Consider the following 13,226-nt stretch of genomic DNA (forward strand, 5'->3'; position numbering starts at 1 on the left):
ACAGGATTAGTATCACGATACTTGATACCATCACGATTCTACACACTAAAATCAATTTACACACAATACCCAGAAAAAGAAAACAGTTTTTGAAATTTTGGCAAATGTATTCAGACCCTCGAAATTGAGCTCAGGTGCATCCTGTTTCCATTGATCATCCTTGAGATGTTTCTACAACTTGATTGGAGTCCATCTGTGGTAAATTCAATTGATTAGACATGATTTGGAGAAGCACATGATTTGGGGTTATATCCTTCCTGTTTGGCCCTGTCCGTGGGTGTCCTCGGATGGGGCCACAGTGTCTCCTGACCCCTCCTGACTCAGCCTCCAGTATTTATGCTGCAGTAGTTTGTGTCGGGGGGCTAGGGTCAGTTTGTTATATCTGGAGTACTTCTCCTGTCCTATTCGGTGTCCTGTGTGAATCTAAGTGTGCGTTCTCTAATTCTCTCCTTCTCTCTTTCTTTCTCTCTCTCGGAGGACCTGAGCCCTAGGACCATGCCCCAGGACTACCTGACATGATGACTCCTTGCTGTCCCCAGTCCCCAGTCCACCTGGCCATGCTGCTGCTTATGAACATTTGAACATCTTGGCCATGTTCTGTTATAATCTCCACCCGGCACAGCCAGAAGAGGACTGGCCACCCCACATATGCTCTCTCTAATTCTCTCTTTCTTTCTCTCTCTCTGAGGACCTGAGCCCAAGGACCGTGCCCCAGGATGACCTGACATGATGACTCCTTGCTGTCCCCAGTCCACCTGACTGTGCTGCTGCTCCAGTTTCAACTGTTCTGCCTTATTATTATTCGACCATGCTGGTCATTTATGAACATCTTGGCCATGTTCTGTTATAATCTCCACCCGGCACAGCCAGAAGAGGACTGGCCACCCCACATAGCCTGGTTCCTCTCCAGGTTTCTTCCTAGGTTTTGGCCTTTCTAGGGAGTTTTTCCTTGCCACCGTGCTTCTACACCTGCATTGCTTGCTGTTTGGGGTTTTAGGCTGGGTTTCTGTACAGCACTTTGAGATATCAGCTGATGTACGAAGGGCTATATAAATACATTTGATTTGATTTGATTTGATTATATAAGGTTCCACAGTTGACCATGCATGTCAGACCAAAAACCAAGCCATGAGGTCAAAGGAATTGTCCATAGAGCTCCGAGACCGGATTGTGTCGAGCCACAGATCTAGGAACCAAATGTCTGCAGCATTGAAGGTCCACAAGAATACAGTGGCCATCATCATTCTTAAATGGAAGAAGTTTGGAACCACCAAGACTCTCCCTAGAGCTGGATGCCCGGCCAAACTGAGCAATCGGGAGAGAAGGCCTTGGTCAGGGAGGTGACCAAAAACCTGATGGTCAATCTGACAAAGCTCCAGAGTTCCTCTGTGGAGATGGGAGAACATTCTAGAAGGACAACCATCTCTGCAGCAGTCCACCAATCAGGCCTTTATGGTAGAGTGACCAGACGGAAGCCACTCCTCAGTAAAATGCACATGACCGCCCACCTGGAGTTTGCCAAAAGGCACCTAAAGGATTCTCAGACTATGAGAAACAAGTTTCTCTGGTATGATGAAACCAAGATTGAACTCTTTGGCAGGACGCCTGGCACCATCCCTACGGTGAAGCATGGTGGTGGCAGCATCATGTTGTGGGGATGTTTTTCAGCTGCAGGGACTTGGCGACTAGTCCGGATCGAGGGAAAGATGAACGGATCCAGGGTACAGAGAGATCGTTGAGGGAAACCTGCTCCAGAGCACTCAGGACCTCAGACTGGGGCGAAGGTACATCTTCCAACAGGACAACAATACTAAGCACACAGACAAGACAATGCAGGAGTGGCTTCGGGACAAGTCTCCGAATGTCCATGAGTGGCCCAGCCAGAGCCCAGGCCTGAACCCAGATTTAACATCTCTGGAGAGACCTGAAAATAGCTGTGCAGTGACGCTCCCCATCCAGCCTGACAGAGCTTTGAGAGGATCTGCAGAGAAATACCGTTTGGCCAAACATTTAACCAACCATAACCAAAAAGACTTGAGACTGTAATCGCTGCTTAAGGTGCTTTAACAAAGTACTGAGTAAAGGTTCTGAATACTTATGTAAATGTAATATTTCAGTTAATTTTGTATTTTTAATCTGTAAAATGTTTTCAAAAAATACAGTTTTTGATTTGTCATCATGGGGTACTGTGTGTCGACTGATGGGGGGGGGGCAATGTAATACATTTTAGAATAAGGCGTAACAAAATATGGAAACGTAACAAAATATGGAAAAAAGTGAAGGGGTCTGAATACTTTCGGAATGCACAATAGCTACAGTATTTTCAACCTAGCCTACACTCTTGAAAATGCTTGGTTGTTTGGATGACTGCTGGGTTGTAGGCATTGGGTCACTTATTTGGATTGTTTTCTTTAAAACAGCCAGGTTGGGTTGTTTATGCTGGGTTATCAAAATATGACTCAGCATGTCTGATCAGAAGACTAGAGACATGGCTCATTGGGGGCGTGGTTTTCAGATATTTATTTTTGGCCACACATTAGAGTAAATGTCATTCCGGACAATCTGTTCTGTTGCATTGTCATTACATGTTAAGATTGAACACTAACAGCTTTGTAGTAATGAGGCTTACAGAGGTGTATGAGTTCCTCAAGAGCCTATGCAAATATTAAAGGGATACTTGTGGATTTTGGCTATGACGTCATTAATCAACTTCCCCAGAGTCAGATGCAATCATGGATACTATTCTCTGCATCCAGTATGAAGCACGTTAGAGCTAACTAGTGGTAGCGCAATGACTGGAAGTCTATGGTATCTACTAGCACGCAAAAATTACTGGAAGTATATGGTACAGTTGAAGTCGGAAGTTTACATACGCTTAGGTTGGAGACATTAATACTTGTTTTTCAACTACTCCACAAATTTCTTGTTAACAAACTATAGTTTTGGCAACATGGATAGGACATCTACATTGTGGTAAGACACAAGTAATTTTTCCAACAATTGTTTACAGACAGATTATTTCACTTACAATTCACTGTATCACAATTCCAGTGGATCAGAGGTTTACATACACTAAGTTGACTGTGCCTTTAAACAGCTTGGAAAATCAAGAAAATGATGTCATGGCTTTAGAAGCTTCTGATAGGCTAATTGACATCATTTGAGTCAATTGGAGGTGTACCTGTGGATGTATTTCAGGGCCTACCTTCAAACTCAGTGCCTCTTTGCTTGACATCATGGGAAAATCAAAAGAAATCATCCAAGACATCAGAAAAAAATTGTAGACCTCCACAATTCTGGTTCATCCTTGGGAGCAATTTCCAAATGCCTGAAGGTACCAAGTTCATCTGTACAAACAATAGTACGCAAGTATAAACACCATGGGACCACGCAGCTGTCATACCGCTCAGGAAGGAGACGCGTTCGGTCTCCTAGAGATGAACGTACTTTGGTGTGAAAAGTGCAAATCAATCCTAGAACAACAGCAAAGGACCTTGTGAAGATGCTGGAGGAAACAGGTACAAAAGTATCTATATCCACAGGAAAACGAGTCTTATATCAACATAACCTGAAAGGCCGCTCAGCAAGGAAGAAGCCACTGCTCCAAAACTGACATAAAAAAAGCCAGACTACGGTTTGCAACTGCACATGGGGACAAAGATCGTACTTTTTGGACAAATGTCCTCTGGTCTGATGAAACATATATAGAACTGTTTGGCCATAATGACCATTGTTCTGTTTGTAGGGAAAAGGGGGAGTCTTGCAAGCCGAAGAACACCATTCCAACCGTGAAGCACGGGGGTGGCAGCATCATGTTGTGGGGGTGCTTTGCTGCAGGAGGGACTGGTGCACTTCACAAAATAGACGGCATAATTAGCCTGGAAAATTATGTGGATAGATTGAAGCAACATCTCCAGATATCAGTCAGGTCGCAAATGGGACTTCCAAATGGACAACAATCCCAAGCATACTTCCAAAACACAGGACAACAAAGTCAAACTATTGGAGCGGCCATCACAAAGCCCTGACCTCAATCCCATAGAACATTTGTGGGTAGAACTGAAAAAGCGTGTGGGAGCAAGGAGGCCTACAAACCTGACTCAGTTACACCAGCTCTGTCAGGAGGAATAAGTCAAAATTCACCCAACTTATTGTGAGAAGCTTGTGGAAGGCTACCCGAAATAGTTGACCCAAGTTAAACAATTTAAAGGCAATGCTACCAAATACTAATTGAGTGCATGTAAACTTCTGACCCACTGAGAATGTGATGAAAGAAATAAAAGCTGAACTCAATAATTCTCTCTACTATTATTCTGACATTTCACATTCTTAAAATAAAGTGGTGACCAAAACTGACCTAAAACAGGGAATTTTTACTAGGATTAAAATTCAGGAACCTATTTGGCTAAGGTGTATGTAAACTTCCAACTTGAACTGTTTCTACAAGCATTCTAGCAGTTACCACAGACTTACAGGCATTGCGCTAACGCTAGTTAACAATTGCACGAACACTGGTTAGCAATTTCTTCAAACTGCACTCAGAGACAAAAAAAATGGTATTGATGAGTTAATTTTACTCTGGGGAAGTAGATAAACGACTTCATTTCCAAAATCCTGAAGTAGCCTTTTAATATTATATTACAATAATGTACAGTAATATGCATACATATTCAAGAAAAAAAATAATTGTAGTGTAAAAACGTAATATGAGGAACAGGAATGACAAAATAACTATCTGAAAGCCACGCCTCCAAACTTATGATAGACTGCCGCAGCTATAATATTTTATTAATGAGGTTCAAAATTGAACCCCTCCCATAAAAAAAGGGTTCCTGTTTGAAACTTTACACGGGCAGCCCAGTATCAGCGTATAAACATCAATCTGCGACACGTTGCAAAAATATATGCATAATGTCACAGCGATTCCTCTAAGGCACCTTTTCAGAGGGGTTCCTCAAGGAACATTTTGACCTGAAAAGGTTACCCCAGAGTGGCAATCTTTTGAACCCCAAAAGGTTATTGAATGCTACTTTATTTCTTTATGCACTTGAAAAGTTGACCTATTCGCATAATACAGAGTGAAAAAGCGATGAGACAATAACATCTGTCTAATGCACATCTGATGATACTGCTTTCTGTTCCTGCATCAGATGAAAAGACAACAACCAATCCAGGTAGCTAATCTGTATATAATACAGTGAAACATATTTTGCCAATTATACGTCTGCTGCACAGTGGATCCCATTTCAGCACTCAAGTGGATCCCATTTCAGCACTGTATTATGAAGCCAAGATCAATGATATAAAGAATGATGGGGGGAAACGTTGACGTACTTTAAATGAAATTATGGGCAGAAAGACAAATTCAACTCCATCTTTCATCAAATCAGATGGCTTATTTATCACAAAACCATTTGATGTTGCCGATTATTTGAATGATTACTTAAATTGGCTAACTTAAGCAGGAAATGCCAACAATGAACAGTGAGCCATAGTATTCATGTATAAAAAAACGAAATAATGAATGCATTTTATTTTAGAATTTTGTCAAGTTTGGGTGAGAGGTGGAAATAATGTATTATTGTTATCGATCAATATTGCCAAACCTCCTGGCATTGACAATTTAGATGGAAGGCTACTGAGGACAGTCGCAGACTCTATAGCCACTCTTATCTGTCATTTCTTTCATCTAAATCTAGAGGAAGGCGTTTGTTCTAAGGCCAGGAGGGAAGCCAAAGTAATTCCACGACAGAGAAGGGCACTCAACATGTACTGCACTGACACAAATGACTGATGATTGGTTTAAGGAAATTGACAATAAGAACATTGAGGGAACTGTACTGCAGCCTTTGATATTATTGAACATAACCTGTTGTTATGAAAACGTATGTTTCATGGTTTTTCAACCTCTGCCATATCGTGGATTCAGAGCTATACATCTAATACAACTCAGAGGGTTTCCTTTAATGGAAGCTTCTCTAATGTCAAATGTAGGGTGTGGTGTACCGCAGGGCAGTTCTCTAGGCCCTCTAGTTTCTATTTTTACCATGACTATTTTTACCATGACTTTTTCCATGACTTAGCTAGCTCGTCAGGTTTTCAAGACTCGGCATGTACAAGTCTATATCAATGTGTTTACACTGAATTAGCTTTTTGAATAAACATATTGACTGAATCACACATCAGACATGGCTACTTTGTGTTTAACTCTCACTCTGGGGGGGCGGGAAGACATGACAAGCGCAAGTCATCAGACAGCCAAAACACAGTCATGCAATAGGAATTGGATGGCGATGCACACCGACCGTGGTCCTGAAAGTAGCATATCCTCTTAATAAATTCTGAATCACTCACTCTGAGGACAGGCGATCCTACTAGGCAGGCAGCAGTGCTTTGGTCATGTCTGTGAATTGTCACTAAACTAAGTGTCAGGGTGAGAACAGAACGACAATGTCTCCATAGATACATGCAGTGGTGTAAAGTACTTAAGTAAAAATCCAAAAATCGTTTTTTGGGGGGTACCTGTACTTTACTTACATTTTTTTTATACATATTCTACTTTACTACATTTCTATAAATGTTACTTTTTACTCCATACATTTTCCCTGACACCCAAAAGTACTCGTTAGATTTTGAATGCTTAGCAGGACATGAAAATGATCCAATTCACGCACTTAACAAGAGAACATCCCTGTTCATCCATACTGCCTCTGATCTGACGGACTCACTAAACACACATGCTTTGTTTGTAAATTGTCTGAGTGTTGGCGTGTGCCCCTGGCTAACTGGTTTATATATAAAGAATATAAAGAATTTGAAATGATTCACACTTACTTTTGAGACTTAAGTATATTTTTGCAATTATATTTACTTTTGATACTTAAGTATATTTAAAACCAAATACTTTTAGACTTTTACTTTTAGTGTTTTACTATGTGACTTTCACCTTTTACCTGAGTAGTTTTCTATTAAGGTATCTTTACTTTTACTCAAGTATGATTTGGGCACTTTTTCCACTACTGGATACATGTACTGTATGTAAACTACAGCAAGCACCAACAGTATACATTTGTTTTAAAGGATTTCAAATGACAAAGTACAGCTTAAAGCCAGATTTAGGAAGTCCAAAATAAAACGTCACTTTTTTTCTGGTTTTAATATCTCAATGTATAGATGAAGGATTAATTTGTCATTTGGGTCGCTTCAAAGTGATAAATTAAGGTTTCACAAATTATAAGTACAACAGCTTTGTTTACAAATTACAGGTCAGATTTCTCAAGGTAATTATGACACATAGGCCTATTGATAATTTATCTGTTCCTCTGATCCATCCACGACTACAGCAAAACATATCTAGCTATCTTAATCTCATTACAAACAAGACTCATTATAAATGAGAATTGACTGATACAGAAGGGTAATTTAGCTGACAAATGCATGTCTTATTAGTAAATAATATTGGCTCCTGGCTGTCAGTGTGTCTGCCTGTCTGTGCGACAGTTGACTATGCGCAGGGGCACAGATTTGGTCTCTTACAAAGTTGCTTTGATGTTGCTAGCTTGAGATTCTGAATGAAAACTGGAATTGTGGGCAATTTTCATTCAGCAAGGGATTGAGAATATTTTTTTTTTAGTTAGACCATATTTGAGACCATGTTTGAGACCATATTTGACCGCATGCTGAACACTATAGATAATAAGCACGAAAGCCAGCTCTGTCTACTGGTAATTGAAGAAACTAACTAGCTAATTTAGCTGGCCAGCAAACAGATAGATCCACACACATTATTTGAAAATATGTATAGCCTACCGGTGGGTGATTAATTAGCCCACAAACAACAAAAACATTGCAGATACATGCAAACTTTGCTGGAGTTGCTAGCTAATTGTTTTCCTCTTGGATGTTGCATTTACTATTGCAACGTTTTGATGTCTAATTTATTTTATAATTCAACCCTATAGTTTGTGAGTGTCGACTTTTCCAGGCAAGTGTTTGCACCGCAAGATATAGCTGATCCAAGCTGATACAGTGCTACCTTTGCACCGCAGTTGGCGATCAATATTGTTTAACCTGTCGATGTAAATTAGAATTACATTTTACTGCTGTAACGTTCGTCGCTGACTCCACTTATAAATTGTATTTTTTTTATAATACAGTATAGTGGTCTACATGCTTGTTATAGGCTACAAGCAAATGAGAACACCTACTGTCTTGATACTGACTGATCATGGGCGGCTGGCCCAGCGGCCGCTTGAGAAGTCTCAGACAGAGCACGTTATTACGTCTTGCCTGGGTGTGTTTACATTATGTCTTGCCTGGGTTTGTCACCCCGACAGTTTGATATTTCAGGATCACAAATTACGCAAATGAGACCTACTAAGTCTGGCTTTAATGGAAGGATACACACTAACTGGATTAGTTAGTTAGTTCCTAATGCATTTATAGATGTTGTTCTCAGTGGTTCATTACTCCGGCTTCATAAACTGGGAGGGGGATCTATGTCATCTTTGGTCATACACTATATAAAAAAAACTCTTAAAGGGAACTTTTTAGAACACAAACAAAACATCAAAACTGTAAGGGTAAACACAATTCACAGACACAGTCTTTAACGACTGAATGTTGAATCGGCTATAAATACACAGTTAGCCATGTTATAATTGTTTTCCCTTGCCATCTAAACCAACGAGGCCAGCAGTCCAGTGACTGCGGCACAGTGATGTACCACATCACTAGGGAAAGGCACTGACAGCCCCAGCCAACTGCCTTTTGAACGCTCAACACACTCAGCCAAAAAACACAGAACAACCAGAACTGCCCATTGCAGTTGCCTGTAATGCTGTCGGCAAGGCCACTGTGTAGGCTATGGAGTAGAGCTACAGTTATACTGACATTATCTGACATTTGTAAATACCATCATCAACCTTGTGGCATGACAAAATAAGTTAGCATTACCTATCCACATAAAATACCTACATGAGCATGACATTACACAGACATAAAATGTTAATGAGCATTTGCCCCCTCTGTGGTACATGTACACTAACGTTCTAACTCAGAAAGGGCCACACTGAAGTTACATGGCAAGTAATTACAAGTGAATGCATGTTATTATGAATATAATAGATACCATGCCGGATGCAAAGTATGGTAACAAAAAGCTACATTTTGTATTTAGACTCTCTCCGCCTATGAAGTATTTGGGTACTGTATAGAAGTATTTAGGTACTGTATAGACACGACAACATTGCTAAGGATTAGCATAGCGATTTATTAACACAAGCACTCTTATCGCTCAGTCTGATGGGGCTCCGTGTATGATTCATGCATTATTCAAACGACACACAGTATACTCTACCGTAGTAAAAAAAAAAAATATTCTTCATATAATGAAGTAAATGTCTACCTTATAAGAGGCGTTTTAATAGAATGAATTCGAGGAAATAGCACCGCATAGAATGAATGATCTGACCTATTAACTTTATGGCACAACCATAAGTGAATGCAATGCAATGAGTGGGTGGGTATCTATCCACGGCATCCTCTGTGGAGGGTGGGGAGCCTACTGCATTGCCTCAGGGCAGAGGAATAGTTGAGAATATCATATTGCAGGTCAAATGTCTATTGAAGCACTCTTGCTCTACCTGTGCTATGGGAAGAGATATTCAAGAATGTGTCCGTTTTATTTGTGCCATTATTGACTATTCATGAAAATGCATTCTCTAGACAGTTCACTCAGATGGTTGATCATCTGTCAAAATGATCCAGCTATAATGGGCTGGATGTTCAATGAAATTCAGAATTATTTCAAAAGATAAAGCCCAGTTAGTAAAGTAGCTTCAATCTGTTACGACTGAATAGACATAAAGCACGAGCAAAAAAATGATTGCAGTTTTGAAACTGCAGTAGAAGTGCAGCAACTGCAGTCTACTGTGGTATTTTTGACCCAGTAATTGCAGAACAACTGCAGTTACACGGCAAAGTTACTGCTGTAAAGATTTTGGACGCAGTATTTGCAGAATACTCTAGGTATACTGCAAAGTACTGCAGTTATTCTGCACCCTGACTGCAATCTTTTTTCGTAAGGGTGAGTGAGGTTAGCCGCCTACATACACAGATGACATGCAGAACATGTTCTATAGTGAAAATAACTTACCAGACAGACACGACTTAGGACCAAGCTGAAGAGAAGAAAGCCCAAACTGTGGAACACTAGAGTGGCTCCCATCCCGTTTCAGAAAGCAATTTTTACAGAGGTTGATGCTTCAGTTAAAATGACTTCATCTACTTTTAACTGTCTCCAAAAGCGCTAGTCATGTTTCACTCCATCTGTCCTCTCATTATGAGCTTGATAGTGGCTTGTAAAATCATAACTATAATCTCTTCGCTCTCCCTCCCTCTTTTTTAAATCCGCAACACGTTCAAACTGAGCCCGCTCACTTTATTTCTCTGCGTCTGTCTGTTTTTTTTCTTCTTCTGAAATTACATCCACATGTCAGAACTATTTATGTCGCTCTCGTTCTGCGGTGGGAAGTTCAAATGATTCTTTGTGGAGAAGAAACCAGCGCGGTATTTTTAGGTCTTTTTAGTCCTTCAGACTAACTTAAACACTTCAGTATGGAGCTGTGCGCCTTTGTGCCATAACCCAAACGTTCCTTCTCACTAACTCCGTCCAAATGTTAATTGGTAAGTGGTCAAACTCATACTATAAGATGTAGCTAACTTATTAAAAGACTAAATGAATTTGCATACAGTGCACAAACGCATGGCTCATCATGTCCTCTATCACAGTAAATAACTATAGCCAAATTAATTATGATAATTTCACAGAAGACGCTTGCTTAAAATGACAGATTTTAGCATACAAAATGCATCTCAAGACAAAGCGTCACGTCAGTCATAAAATTCGGAACTTTTCCTAATAATAATATTTTCCTTCTTGCTTTGGCGAAACATCTTATCGTTGGCTGTCTCCCCAGACATTAATTTCGGATCAGAATAGTTGGCCCATTCACACTAATGATCAATCTATACATTGTATCGAACTATAAAAAGTTTAGCTTCAGTTATACCAGTCTATGTGGATGTATCAAATCCCAAAACGTAACGCGATTTACTCATGGTGATTTAGACAGTCCAAGGAAAACGCCAACTCGGCTATCAAGATCACACTTAAGCTATTTGAAAGAAAACAAACTGATTCATTTCACCTATTTCAGAACCACCTACATCTAACAAGGCAGCTTCCTTTCAAAGAGTTATCCCTAATATTCAACGCGGCTCCAAATGTTGACGGCAGCGGCTCGAAATCAGTCGTGAGTAATGTGGATGAAAAGGGGGATGGAAAGAGGCAGGTATTAGACAGGCGCGTGAAAGGATCTCATTGGTCCGCGCACTCTTGCTTTAGATTAAACCACGACTCTAAAACGACATATTTTGTCACCCCTTCCACACAATCTCCACATTCAACCGATTTCTGAGTGTTGCCAATTAATTTCCGCCGACATCTTTAACTGTATTTGCTATCGACACATAATGCATAGGAGTAAAATGTTCCACAAACCTTTCACATTTTTTTTCCACCTAGTAGCCTACTGTACATATCCTCTACATCAGGGTTCCCCAAAACGCGGCCTGCGGGCCAAATTCGTCCCGCAAGTGATTTTATCTCACTCATCTGTGGGAGCATTCACATGATCATAGAAGTGTTTAGAAACATATTATATTTTAATTTACAGTAAAAGTGACTCCAAAATGACACAATACATGATTTACAATGAATTTCTATTGGCACTAAATAATCTGAAACACAACCAAAACCAACAGCAAATGCATCGGTTTGTGTCAAGAACTGCAACGCTGCAGGGTTTTTCATGCTTAACAGTTTTGCGTGTGTATCAAGAATAGTCCACCACCCAAAGGACATCCAGCCAATTTGACACAACTGTGGAAAGCATTGGAGTCAGCGTGGGCCAGCATCCCTGTGGAAGGCTTTTGACACCTTGTAAAGTCCATGCCGCAACGAATTGAGGCTTTTCTCAGGACAAAAAGGGGGAGGAAGAATAAGCAAAATGTCTGACACCATTGGTTCATCAAATGGTTTTGTTAGAGGAGCATCTGTAATCTATCTATGTCAGTTATCTTGCATTGTTAGAATGTCAACACATTCAGATGACAAATTCAAAGAAATATTACATCAGTCAAGGTCAGTAGCTAAGTCGGCCTACTGTACGATCAACTGTAAATCTTACTGCTTACTCATTAGAACAGATAGGAAAATAAGTACAGTATCACTTTATTAGAAAACTTGCCAATTCATGTGGTAAAAAAAAGTACTGAGTCAAAGCATATTTTTATAGAAGCTTGCATGTAGCCTACCACACATAAAGTGAAAAGGAAATGTGAGTAAGTAATTGTCTTTGTCATGCCCTGGCCATAGAGAGGTTTTTATTCTCTATTTTGGTTAGGGCAGGGTGTGACTCGGGTGGGCATTCTATGTTCCTTTTTCTATGTTTTTGTATTTCTTTGTTTTTGGCCAGGTATGTTTCTCAATCAGGGACAGCTGTCTATCGTTGTCTCTGATTGAGAACCATACTTAGGTAGCTCTTGCCCACATGGGTTTTGTGGGTAGTTGCTTTCTGTTTTGTACCTGATGGAGCTGTTTCGGTTGTTCTTTTTTTTTTTTTTGGTTACTTTGTATTTAGTGTTAAGTTCTATTTAATAAATGACGAACACGTGCTGCGCTTTGGTCCTCACCTTCTTCCACCAATGGCCGTTACAGTCTTGGGACATGCTGTGAGGGACTGTTGATTTGGAGTAAGATACCATCCAGTCCATATCTATTACAAATGGGGGAGAATTATGCGTCTGTGCCACAGAAATTGTCAACCATATGTCACACAGAGAGATTCTAACACAGCACAGATTTTGCATCCTCCTGTAATAGAGCATCTCACCACCACAATGTACAGTACAAGTCAAAAATTTGGACACACCTACACACTCCAGAGTTTATTTTTGAGTAATGGTGAAGACATCAACACTATGAAATAACACATGTAATCATGTAGTAATCAAAAAAGTGATACAATCAAAATATATTTGACAGATTCTTCAAAGTAGCCACCCTTTGCATTGATGACAGCTTTGCACACTCATTGAACTCTACTCAATGAACAGCATTCTCACGTAGGTGTTCCTTTTGTCCAGGTGGGAAAGGGCAGTGT

The 13,226-nt window shown here is 40.2% G+C and overlaps 1 protein-coding gene across 1 annotated transcript in view; it reads right to left on the minus strand.

Moving 5' to 3' along the window:
* Positions 1–11,294, minus strand: part of pth1r (parathyroid hormone 1 receptor) — an 88,347-nt gene extending 77,053 nt beyond the window's left edge. Inside the window, exon 1 of the mRNA XM_035788397.2 lies at positions 10,157–11,294. Within this exon, the coding sequence (XP_035644290.1) occupies positions 10,157–10,228 (72 nt within the window). The 5' untranslated portion in view covers positions 10,229–11,294. The remainder of the gene's footprint in view (positions 1–10,156) is intronic.
* Between the last annotated feature and the right edge of the window lie 1,932 nt (positions 11,295–13,226).

This window comes from Oncorhynchus keta, chromosome 15 (assembly GCF_023373465.1).
Source record: "Oncorhynchus keta strain PuntledgeMale-10-30-2019 chromosome 15, Oket_V2, whole genome shotgun sequence".
In the NCBI taxonomy this organism is placed as follows: domain Eukaryota; kingdom Metazoa; phylum Chordata; class Actinopteri; order Salmoniformes; family Salmonidae; genus Oncorhynchus; species Oncorhynchus keta.